The 12,520-nt window shown below is 36.3% G+C and overlaps 1 protein-coding gene and 1 long non-coding RNA gene across 10 annotated transcripts in view; both read left to right on the plus strand.

Annotated features, from left to right (window-relative positions):
- Window positions 1-7,298, plus strand: part of SSBP2 (single stranded DNA binding protein 2) — a 282,750-nt gene extending 275,452 nt beyond the window's left edge. For all 9 annotated transcript variants that reach the window (XM_025992948.2, XM_025992949.2, XM_025992951.2 and 6 more), the window contains one exon: window positions 5,908-7,298. In XM_025992948.2, the coding sequence (XP_025848733.1) occupies window positions 5,908-5,937 (30 nt within the window). In that variant the 3' untranslated portion in view covers window positions 5,938-7,298. The remainder of the gene's footprint in view (window positions 1-5,907) is intronic.
- Window positions 7,299-10,039: 2,741 nt separating this feature from the next.
- Window positions 10,040-10,852, plus strand: LOC140595442 (uncharacterized). Its single transcript, XR_011997046.1, has 2 exons — window positions 10,040-10,171; window positions 10,253-10,852. It is a non-coding gene; the product is annotated as an uncharacterized lncRNA (long non-coding RNA).
- Window positions 10,853-12,520: the final 1,668 nt, after the last annotated feature.

Here is a 12,520-nt window from a genome sequence, read left to right on the forward strand (position 1 = left end):
ATGACTATCATAAATAAAAATTAAAAAAAAAGTTGGATAGTACTTTAAAAAAAAAAATTCATATAAAATAATCAACAGGTTAACCCATCAGTCATGGTGAAATAGGAAAAACATGGGAAAACCATTTAGTTTGTCATAATGCTTAGGATTATAGGAGTTATTTTTTAGATAATTTAGTTTGGTTCAAGTCAATGGACAAATTAGTTAATTTTCATTAGTTAATGTTCACCTTATCTAATTAGAAACATTTATTTCCTTTTCTGCTAATTCTTTCAGCAGTAAAATGGTATAATTCAGTGAGGTATGTAATAATTAACTCAGTTCAATTCAACATTTCTTGAGCCTCTTATATGCAACGTGCTTGGTTGAGGACAAAGTATTCTGAGATAAATATAACACATCACTAACCTCAAAGAATGCAATCTGATGGGAAGAATGTGGTTACAAAATTGATTAAACCATGTGTCAGATTAGTAGGTTCTATAATAGATAGAAACCAGCCTTTTTATTTTATTTATTGATTGAGTGATTGAGTGATTGAGGCTTTTTAAAAAAAAGTATAGAAGAAATACTTAATCTAGGATTAGAAAAGAAAACTTTTTTTTTTAAAAAGGTCTCACATGACTTTAGCTTTAGAGACAGGGGCAAGAGGACCTCTGTGCTCTCCTCCTTTCCCAGATTTGTCATTGGGGACCGCTGCCTTGTGTATCAGTCAGCGGAGGGCTGCCACTTGAGAGCTGGCATCAGAAAGCTTTCTGTGGGGATCAACAGGACTTGAATCAGATACAACAGGACTTGAAAACCTTCTTTGCACGGGATAAACACAAGCGTCACCCTTTAACGTTAACTGGACTACGCACATGCAAAACAGCAGATCGTTTTCTGAATGTGTGCAGAGGAAAGAAAGAAAGCAGCTGGAGCAGGGCTTCTCCCATCCCTGACTCCTGACCCAGCCTCACCCTCCTAGAAGCCCAGAAGAAGGTTAGACTGCCAGACTACTGTACAGAGTTAGCAGGAAACAAAAGCTCCCACCTGTCTCCTCCCTCCCTCTGTCCTGTCCCCACCCAAAAAGTCCCCAAAGGAAAAATAATTGGATGGTCACTGAGGAACTGTACCACCACCTGGAGACAGTGCAGCCTGGGAAGCATGTGCACACTGGCTGCTGCCCTCTTTTCTCTGCCCAGTGAGGGCTCTGCTGGGTTATGAAGGATGTTAATTGTTATCTACAGCTTTCTGCCTCACATCACCACACATTGTGTTGAAACCTCTTTAAAAGATCAAGAAATTAAAAACAGAGAGAAAAGAAGACTTAAAGACATTCACTGCTGACAGATGTAAGGCTTTGAAGAAGTAAATAGGCTACGTATCCAGAAGTTAGCTTCCCTATAATCAAGGAAATATAGAACTATTTAATGAATTTTAAAAGAAAACATTTTGAATGAATGAACATGTAAATTGTAGTGGGTTTTTTAAATGTATATGACTGTGAGGAGCACATACTTTTGGGTAGTCTGCCCTTTAAGGATTTGTCAGGCATATCTTGAAGTTAAAACCACAGAAGGAGGCCTGAGAAGTGAGTGAACATCTCTTGAGTGCTTTTTATGTGCCAGCCACTATCCTAGTCACTTCACACATGCTACTTCATTTAATTAATATTTATAGAAACAAAATATCCAACCCAAAGTCAGAAACCTTGCAGTGCCAACATGCAACACACAGAAAAATGTAAATCAAATGTTTCACTACTCAGCCTTTTTGGGGGGAATCATAAACAAGACCTTTATTTCAAGAAACAAACATGCCCCCTAGCGTTCAAATTCCGTAAAATGTTTGTTTTCAAAAATGAAGACTACAAAAAGGCCCATTTTGGATAGTACTTTCTCGTGTTTCTCCAGGAAAGAAAGCAGTTAGTCCTATTTCTTGAATTAATTTAGCAGAATATCTTCTCCATGGCACTGAACTATAATCAGTTGAGTAACAGTGGTATTAAAAATCGTGGACTCTAATAGGAATTGTAAACAAGGTGATAGGTCATCTCCTATTACCCTTACTCCTCTTTGTCATTTTCTATTATAAAGAAATCTTATATAGCCACATTTTCTTTTACATAGTCACACAAACATTAAATTTATTTCACTTTAGTTCAGCGTAGCTGTACCATTCCTTATTTATCTCTCATTAAGAAAATAAAATATATAGAGATGCTTAGAAATAGAAATGTAGTGAGATCTGAAGCATTCTTGAAGCGTATAGACAAGAGCTCATGCAACGTGCAGAGGCTTAATGGATGTCTGCAGTGGGTGCCATGGTATGTGAACTGTGTACAAAAAGGGAAAAATCACAAATTCTCTAGTTTATATCAAGGCATGCCATTTCAAAATATATTTTACATAAAAAGGCAAAATAAATTAGTACATGTTTGAAATTATACCTTAAGGGTTTTGTTTCTTTGCTTGTTTGTTTTTGCTGAACCAAACAGTTAATGACTTTATAAGATCCATTGTATCATCTGATTAAGGACAACCAGACTCACAGAATAGTTTGGACACAGGGCAACCTCACCTCACAGCATTTGGGCACAAACATTATGACACGTCATCCCATATCAATGCACCAGAATGACGGAAACATTGCAGTATGGCCTCAGGACAGTACACCATGAATATTTTATGTCTCTAAATATGAGACGCCATTTAGCACCTTTACTTTAGGAAAACCGTAAACCATTTCTCTTGGATGTTGAAGAATAGTCATCAGTAACAGAATTCCTTTTTGCTTGCACACTCTGTGAGTTTTCCCAGAAATTGTGTGCTTTCCCTTATTTTACATAGAGGAAGCAGTTTCAGGAAAAGGCAGCAGCAGACGAGCAGTTTACAACATCAGTAGTGCAAGCCGCACATTGCCATACCGATGCTCACATGTGGCATGTATACTGTGCCACACACACTTAGAGCATCGCTTCACTTACTTGTAGTATGCAAAAAATAAATTATGCTAGATGTTTGCTAATTTTTCTGAGTTGTATTGCTTGGAGCAGATGCTCCTTTGTGACCGAATCTGGCCCTTACTTTTTAAAATCTCAGTTATTCAGGATGTGTATTAAATGAGATAATCTCTAGAGTTAATTATGGATTATCCTGAAACTTTATTTTTTTCAGAAATTTCCTCTGAAATCCTTTCTGAAGTGCTGTCAGTGTCTTCTACTGCCTTTAGATAATTGGCACCAAGTACCCAGAAAAATCTTTTTCTTAAAACAATGATTGATGATCTAGCTGTGCTATTTAAATTTCAAGTAATTGAAATTAAATACAGCTAATTTCAGTTCCTAACTTACACTAGCTACATTTTAAGAGTCCAGTAGCCATGTGTGGCTAATAACTGTTACATTGGACAGCAGAGAATAGAATGTATCCATCATCACAGAATGTTCTATTGAACAGCACTGATTGGATCACCATTCTTATTGCCACAGTAGCTATAAAAAGCTTAGATTAAACTTTTCTGTCCCCACTTTGCCATATTCTCTAATTTTCTCTACTTTTAATAAGACCTTTGTATCCCTGTATTTTCTTGTTTATTCTTACCCCTAAAGGTCAAATATCAAAGTATAATTCTGTTTTGTCAGAGGCTGTGGGTAGTTCACTGAAGCTTGCTGTCATTATTTATAATGGGAGATTTGCATGGTATCATCTGATGAAATGAGGGGATACCTTTCTGGCACAGTGGCTAGTGGCTGGTGGGCTCATAGCATCAGTTTTTGTCTGATTGCTTTGGGTGTTAGGTTTTGCTTTGATCTGCTGTACCTTTTTGCTGCCACTATCAAGGGTAAAGGTGGAGAGCTTTTTCCATCAAACCGAATCCCCTTCTCTTCTCTGGAAGTGTCCCCTTTTTATCACCCTACTCACTGGAATCCAACATTAAGAGTCAGTAACATGCATAGTTTAGCTTTCCTATACTGAAAGGAAATTGGAGGCTATTAAGTGATGAGCAAGTAGATTTTCCATGATTTGACCGCATTTAGAGGATTAATAATCATGTCCCGATGGTGCAGTGGCCCATTTTTCAGGCCTACTCATCCCCATTTTTTCAGGATCAATGTGGGGTTTTGGTTTGAGCCCTAGATTTACCCCTAATGGCTTTCTGTCCCAACTTCTGTCAGCTGAGCCATGGTCACTCTGTGCCCTTCCTTCCTCAGGGCATCTTATTTTCCATGGAAAACCCATTTTCACCTCAGTGTCCACCTTACACCTAATTTCTGGTTCCTGCGGTAGCTCAGCTCCTCTAGACCTCACCTCATTCCGTTCTGCTTGCTCTCTTTTTAAAGTTCACGCTCCTCTTCCCAGGATCATCATTTTTCCTGTTGGAGGCTCTGCTGCCTAAGACCAGTCCCCTCAACTTCACCCACCTCTTTCCCTGAGGCAAAATCATTATGAACATTTTTCAAGAGATTTATTTATCCATTTTAGAGAAAGAAAGTAGAGGAGGGGCAGAGGGAGAGAACCCCAAGCAGACTCCCCACTGACAAGGAGCCCAATGACTGGGGCTGGATCCCACGAACCCCTGAGGTCACAACTTGAGCCAAAATCACTAGTCCAGCGCTCAACCGATTGAGCCACCCAGGCGCCCCCATTATTAACATGTTTAAAGGAATCCCTTTTGCCCTGGTCCTCATCAGGTCCTCACCAAATATTTTTCACAAAATATTTAAAATAATTAAGGGTTTACATTTACATTTTCACCTAGAAACCCTCTTTATCTGGAGGCCGTCACCATTGGGAGTGGATGCCCCTGCCCCCATCTCTGAGAATCTAGAACTGTGCTGTCCAACATGGTGCTCACTAACTATATGGGGATATTTAAATTTAAATAAATAACATTAAAATTACAGTTCCTCAGTCACAATAGCCCATTTCATGTGTTCAGTGACCACATGCGGCTAGTGGCTTCCATGTTGACCAGCACAGGGTATAGAACCTGTCCGTTGCTGAGGTGAACTCTGTCGCACAGTGTTGCTCCAGAACTTTTCTGTCATGGTCCATTCCTCAGGAATATGCATATGATTGGCATAATTATCACAATAAGTGCTCTTTGTTCCTCTCTTAATAATTTTTGAGACCTCTTTCCCAAATGAAAGCCTCACCTTTTACCAACTGTTAGCCTCAAACTGACAGGTAATGTGTAACAATAGTGCCCCTTGCTCCCACCCTAAAAATATTGAGGATTGAAATTGGAGCCACAGATTAGAGGAAGACACTTCTAAAGTGTAAATCAGATTCATAAGCATTCTAAATGCTTTATGAGAACTTCTTAGGGCAAGCTGAGAGTTGTCTTTTGTTTTGTTTCATTTCCCTTACACTATTAATTAAACATTTGCTGAACACTTCCTGTATATTCAATAAATACATGGTTTTAAGGATTTTATATTTAATTCTCCCCAAGTCCCTTTAAGATAAATGCTATTATTATTAAACCCATTTTACAGGTGAGGAAACTGAAGCACAGAGAGTTTAACCTTCCAACTTTACATAGTTGGTAGGTAATGAGAGTGTCCCTCATACTTATTTCATTGTGGATTGGATTTACCCAAAATGTTACAAATGCCCACAAAACATGAATCTGGCTAGAAGGAAAAGACTGAGAGACTGGGTAATTATCAACCACCTAAGTGCAAAGAGAGAAGGAGAGTGGTCGCCTTCCAGAGGAAATATTAAAAATTTCAGGGCTTAGTCACTTCTATATAAATTTACTCTTTTTATAGCTTCTTATTTTTATGTTATATGAGGTTAAAAGCTTGAGCATAAAAGATTTTAAGACATTAAAATTCATAGTTATTACTGTTTACCAAGAAGAGCATTAGTTGCCTGTAAAAGAATTGTTGTTAAAATATGGATTCTTTTTTCTTTCTAGTACTCCCCTAGCATGACAATGAGTGTGTGATCATTACCAAGTCTCCTCATGAAAACCACAGTGAGTCAGCCCTTCACAGAACTACTACGGAAGAAAATTATTCATCCCAGTGTACAGTTAAACAAAGGAATCTCAAGTCACACCAAACCAACCTTTTTATTTCCTGCTCTCTCCCCTATTTTTTGAAGAAAGCGGGTCCAAACGTGATTCAAACAACTGTACAGAGCGGCATATGAGAATTGCCCTAAACTGAACTGCAAATAATTATCTGTGTATGTATATGTGTGGGGAAGAGAATGTACTGCATATGTGTATGTTATATGGACATATGCACATACATACATTGACCCACAGGACATTGTAAAATATTATTACATGACATCTTAAGTAGAAATAAGTAGGGACTTTTATTCCATCCTTTTTTTCACGTTTACATTTTAATTATTAAAAGTTGCTCCTGCCCCTCCCTGAACTATTTTGTGCTGTGTATATCACTGCTTTATATAAGTTATTTTTTAAGGTGAACTCAGATGTTATGGTTTTGTAAATGTCTGCAATCATGGATAGGAATAAAATTGCTTATTTGAGAGCTTTCATTAAATTGCGTCTGATGCAAGTTATCCTGTGAATCACAAAGTGTACTCTCTCAAAAAAAAAGGTGTGTCCTCATCCTATGTCAAATCCAACAATTTCTCAGTTATCTTTAGTGAAAAGTATTTTTGTACTTTTTATTTAGGAAAAATACTTCAACTAGGGCGTAATGGTATATTTCTGCAATAACTGCTTTAGATGGAATTCTTGATTTGTCTTTGATGATACAGAAAATCATTAATTAGCCCCAACTGCTTAGACCATAGCAATAAAATGACAGGGGTCATCATATTTTTAGAGACATATTTTCTCTTTAACATGATAAAGCCCAGAAGTGATAACAAAACCATTTGCTTGAATTTGTCACTTCTCACCAGGAATAGTAGAGCTAAATTTTTAATAACATGCTAATGGAAAATGGTATCTGATTTTTACTCAGCCTTCTTGTGAACATTTCCACATAGACACTGCAAAGAAGATACATTCAAATGACTGAACTTTTCAAGAGAAGGGGAAAAGAAGTTTTTACTGTACCCAAGGGGCTCTGAAGTGCTGCTTTTCTCTCCGGGTAGCTTGCTTACTAGCAGCAGAACTGACTGGTAACGGTCCCATCTGTGCATACCTCTCACTGGCAGCGGAGCACCTGCTCTGTTCCCAGGATCTAGGACTTTTATTTAGAGGGAAATCATTTATAGTAACTATATTCATCTGGCCATTGACTTCAGCAGGCTAAATCTACGTTGTGTAACTGTTGAGAAAAGAATGTGTAAATGTTAAAAATTAAAGAAAAAAACAAAGCACTTCCTTTATGAAAGCACATTGTTCTATGGCACTTTCCAGATCTTTGGGGGCTTTTGTGTTTAATCTTACATACAAACACTGAAATCATAATAGAAAAGTGTGAAGACTTTAATTTTACACTCCAAAAGGTAAGTTGGTGATCCTTTCTGTTAAAATTGTGATACAAATAACCACTGGTAAATATCAACTATGTATCAAGCTCCAGAGAATCTGAAAAGCATTGTTTAATCTCAGGTAAGAGGATTCCTTCTTTCTTTAGGCTTATGGTCTCTAAAATGAAAATTCAGCAGTATATATGCTAGTTCCTGATCCCAGGCTACTTATTTCTCTTAAATTCATGATGATTTATCCCTTCTGAAAGTAAAGATTTTCTCTGTGCATGAGAGGAATGCTGGGCAGAACTGTTGTAGGGGGGAAAAATAAGTTGTTGTAGGGGGGAAAAAGAAGAATTAGATGTATGTTCCAGATTTAAACTCTAATCAAATGAGTCACCATTAATCCCACAGTGGGCAGGACATAGGACTGCACACTGAAGAACAGCTTCAAGCTTTCAGTCTGCAGAGAACTTTCATGAAAAAGTCAAATTAAAAGGTCTTTAACTCAAGCCAAGGTAATCTGAAGATGACACTTTGGATGTGTGAATTTACCAAGGATAATTTTAATTTTCTCTTTTTATGATAATTGTGTGAACACGTTCAACCTGTGATTATTAAGCTTAATCTTATGATGCTAGAGATTTCAAATGTTTTCTTGACTATTCATTCCATTGTTACTGATCTTGAGTTTCTTTTATTTGCCTTCTAGGAAGATATTGTTTCCCATTATCACAAACAATCATGAACCCAATTTTACTTGCCATTATTTTTGGGGTAATATCAGAATATAAGTGGCAATATGGGTCCCATTATTCCTAGCCTACGTGGTCAAAAAAAAAGAATAAAATTCAATTCTTCAACATATAGCAATCAACTCATCATAAGTATTTATTTCTTTTTCTCTCTTGCAATCCATATTACAGCTATTTCAATTTTTTAAAATTCCTGAAATAGTATTTTTGAAGAGAAGATTCTATTAAAGAAAGCCATAAAATAAGAATAGTTAATTTTAATCAAATAACTTTTTCATGAACCACATGGCGGATAGTGTAATCTGTATAGTCATTTTTGTAGAGGTTCTGAATCACTTAAATTTTATCCCTTTCTCTTATGTTTTCCATCTCCATCTATGCATTTGTATTGGTCTTGATATATACTACAAATTCCTGAATTATTTTTACATATTTCACAGGAATAGTATCAGCAATTCTTGCCCACACTAAATACATAGAATACACACATGAAATAGGAAAATGTGTAAATAAGTGAACCATGAGTTTTCATTACCCTGCTTTGCATTTTGCTGGACTCACTACAGGTGAGAATATATACCAAATCCTTTGTGATGTCTAGCTGTCTTCTAACAAAGTTGCCACGGGAACAAAGGCTATGGAGTGTCGTTGATCTGGTAAGACCTCATGCATCTGAGGGGTGAGTCCTGTGCTCTGTTACAGGTGCTCCCCGGTTTGGACGTAGCTGCTGATGTGTAGGAACTGCGTGACTAGAAACCTGAAGATAGAATTTCTTTGTTGCCCAAAAGATTAACAAATCAACTCTGCTCCCTGTGCCATGGGAAGTGCCCCAGACACCCTTTTCCTGCCAGGAATAGAATAAAGAAATCTTCCATTTCTATTTTTTATGCTTCTTTAAGATAACTGAACTCTCGTGCATTTCATAGGATCATTCAGTTAACATTCTTCCTGTAGCTTAAAAAACAGCAAGTGAAAATAAATTTCAGTTTGGGACATGAAGAAGCCCAAACTGAAACCTGCCCACATCTTTTCTTCATATTCCTCATATTATTCTGGGTACATGCAGCAAAGCATTCAAAACCGCTCCCTTGGCCAAGAGTTTTAAACAGTCCTTAATATTGTGAAGCCTTGACTGGCCGCTTCCAGGTCTCCCTCCAGACACCCCCCTCTCCATCCCTGCATCATCCAGTAGAATAAGATACAGACTGAACATTTGTACCTTCTCAGCCCCTAAGCTTTTTTTCTTCATACAGTATATAGTTTTCCCAGGAGAAATAATTGCAATTTCCATTTCTTGATTATTACTGATAATTAGAAGCAGTGCCACAAATCATAGCTACTTGACTTTGCAATGCATGGTAGTATTTTAACACTGGTTTTGCCTTCATTTTTGTGTTTTATGTACTATAATGCTCTTTTCTTGAAAATACTAATTGATACAAGTAGTGCATGAGTGTGTATAGTATGAGAGGGAGAAGGTCAATATGGGGGTGGGAAGAGTTGCCACATATCTCCAGAAGGTAAATTAGTCTTTATTTTTTTTTAAGCCCTCTCTCCTGGTGGTGTAAGTTTCTTGTTTGCAATGAGGAGCAGGAGTCTGTGTTTGCTTAAAACAGTGGTACCCGATCATAACCACGTGTGAGAGGCTCCCTGGGTCTATGAAGCATAACTTGAGAAATTCCAGAAAAGTCAAAGAAACAGTGGTGATCTACTATTAATACACTCCTTTTTTGCATACTAAACTTAAGTGAGTGTGTGCACATGTGTATATTGGGGGTGGTGATAGGAAGTTTGCTAACAAAACATTCCCGCTATGATTTACATTATACCACAACCAGTAACAATTAAACATAATTCTTTCCTTTGATTGCTTTTTATTTCATTGGTAAAGTAGCTGATAAAAGTGATTTGGGATGAAAAGAGTAATACAAGACATAAGCAGATGGGATCTCCTGTGGCCAGCTTTAACATAGCCGTGCTAGTTTGTCCACCTCAGACCTTCTTAGGAAGGCACTGCATCTGAAGGTAAGAACATAAATGATCTTTTATCCCTTGGTTATTTCACTGCCAATAATCATGCAATAATTATAGTTCTTTTTTATCTAGATGCTTGTTCACAAGAAATTGAATTGACCTTCTTAACTTATTTCACCAAAAGGATCAGCTTTACCCATGAACTATAAATCAGATTGAAAGAGATGACCTACAGATGAAAAACACCTTAGACCACTTTCCTTTTCTAAACCATATTCTAAAGAGAAATCCTCAGCTGACTATGTCTCCTAAGGAATTTCCTCTATTAAGTTTCTGTAACTTAATGTAACTTAATGTTAGCATAAAGTGATCAGAGTTCCTGAATACAAGAAAATAATTTCTGTAAGTAGTTTAATATAAATATTTTTGCTGACTACATCCTTAAAATGAAATACATTATTTTCCATAGATTCTGCAAATTTTAAAGTGAGACTAAGTATTTTCACATATAGAATTACAGTTGTCTCTTTTCCTTTTGAGGATTTGCTATCCTCGGGATAAATTGGACTTGTTTTGATTATCCTACTCATTGAAATATTATGTTATGGTCTATTCCTAAAAATATTTAGCATTTCATTTGTGCAATTAACATGAGAAAAGCCAATATTGATATTCCTAGAAAAAAAAATGCTATCAAGAATTCATTCCTGGTTAACATTAAAACTTTACCCCACTTTCTCTTTTGCATCATATGTTGCAAGGAAGTGAAATTTGGATTCCTCACAGTGTTCTCAGAACACAATACAATTCATTGTCAGCTAAATTTCCATCATGTCCTGGTAAAATTGATCAGTAAAATATAATTAACCATCTAGTTATTAGAAAGCAATTCAAATAATCTGTCCAGTTTACATATTTTGAAAACAAACCTCCTTTACATTTAGCAATACCTCAGAAATGTTCTCAATATAAGCTACTGATTAAAATGTGTATGTTACTTTCTACCAGGTCATATTTCAAGATGTTCTATTTTCCTTGCATTGAGAAACTAAAAACTTAGCAGAAACTGTATGTTGGAGTAAATAAAGGACATGCTGTTGTTTTAAACATGGAAAATGAAAACGGTTTTATTCAGAGTTCTTTATTCATGATAGCTATGAGCTTACTGGATTGTTTAATTTACCTAATTGTGATTTTAAGAATTTAATACGGTTTTTTTTTTTTTACATCTGTTAAATTGTTACATATAATGTCATCCTGGAAAAATCAAATTATTTGTAAGGTTTTTACAAATGCACAATTGTTATATGACTATAATTGGAATCTGGGATGATTCTTAGTAATCTACTATCCTTAATTCAACCACGGTCATCAGCTATCTGACACATTCTGTAAATTTAGCATGCACACGTGTGCATGTGGATGTGTGCACACATGTCCATTACTGCATTTATTCTCATATGGATTTATCACTCAATGTTTTTGTACAAATACTTTAGCTATTCATGTAATGAAGAAAGTTTCCATAAAACCGCACATAAATGTCCCTTAATTTGGCACCTATTTTCACATTTTAAAAATACAACTTTTTGTTTATCATTTCTACCCTTTTCTAGCCTCTGCTTGATTACTTATAGAAAAAGTAAATTATTCATAGGAAGCTAGCATAAGTGTTTCTGAATGATAAATCAAAATATAACTAATGTGGATCTGCGTATATGACTGAAATAGATATACATTATGCCTAATATAAACCAGGAGTCTAGGGCAGCCCCAGTGGCTCAGAGGTTTAGCACCACCTTCAGCCCAGGGTGTGACCCTGGAGACCCGGGATCGAGTCCCACGTCGGGCTCCATGTATGGAGCCTGCTTCTCCCTCTGCCTGTGTCTCTGCCTCTCTCTCTCTCTCTCTCTGTGTCTCTCATGAACAAATAAATAAAATCTTTTAATAAATAAATAAATAAACCAGGAGTCTATAATATCAAAATTTTATATGCACCAAGAAAAGGCTATGTGTGACTGGTTCCATGTGGTCAGATAACTAAACCAGATACCAAAAGTAACTAATATGGTTTTCAAATATTTGTTAATAATTAATAGTTTTATACTTTATTCCAAATAGTATTACACATAATGTGGAAATCTGAAGCAATTATGCAGATAATTCATGCAAAACTGTGCTTTTCCTCAAGTGCATTTATCTTCCTGAATTGTACAGATGGTTGTCGCAGTTCACCACTGTCCAAATAAGACTTCTGAAGTAGGTTCTGCACACTACTCTGTAGGTAAATAAAAACTTAGAAGGAGGAAGATCTATAACTGAAATTAAAAACTCATTCTAAGTATAAATTAAATATATAAATCTTTTATTCAATAAATTCTTTAGTACTGGTTCCACAGT

This window comes from Vulpes vulpes, chromosome 14 (genome assembly GCF_048418805.1).
Source record: "Vulpes vulpes isolate BD-2025 chromosome 14, VulVul3, whole genome shotgun sequence".
Lineage (NCBI taxonomy): Eukaryota > Metazoa > Chordata > Mammalia > Carnivora > Canidae > Vulpes > Vulpes vulpes.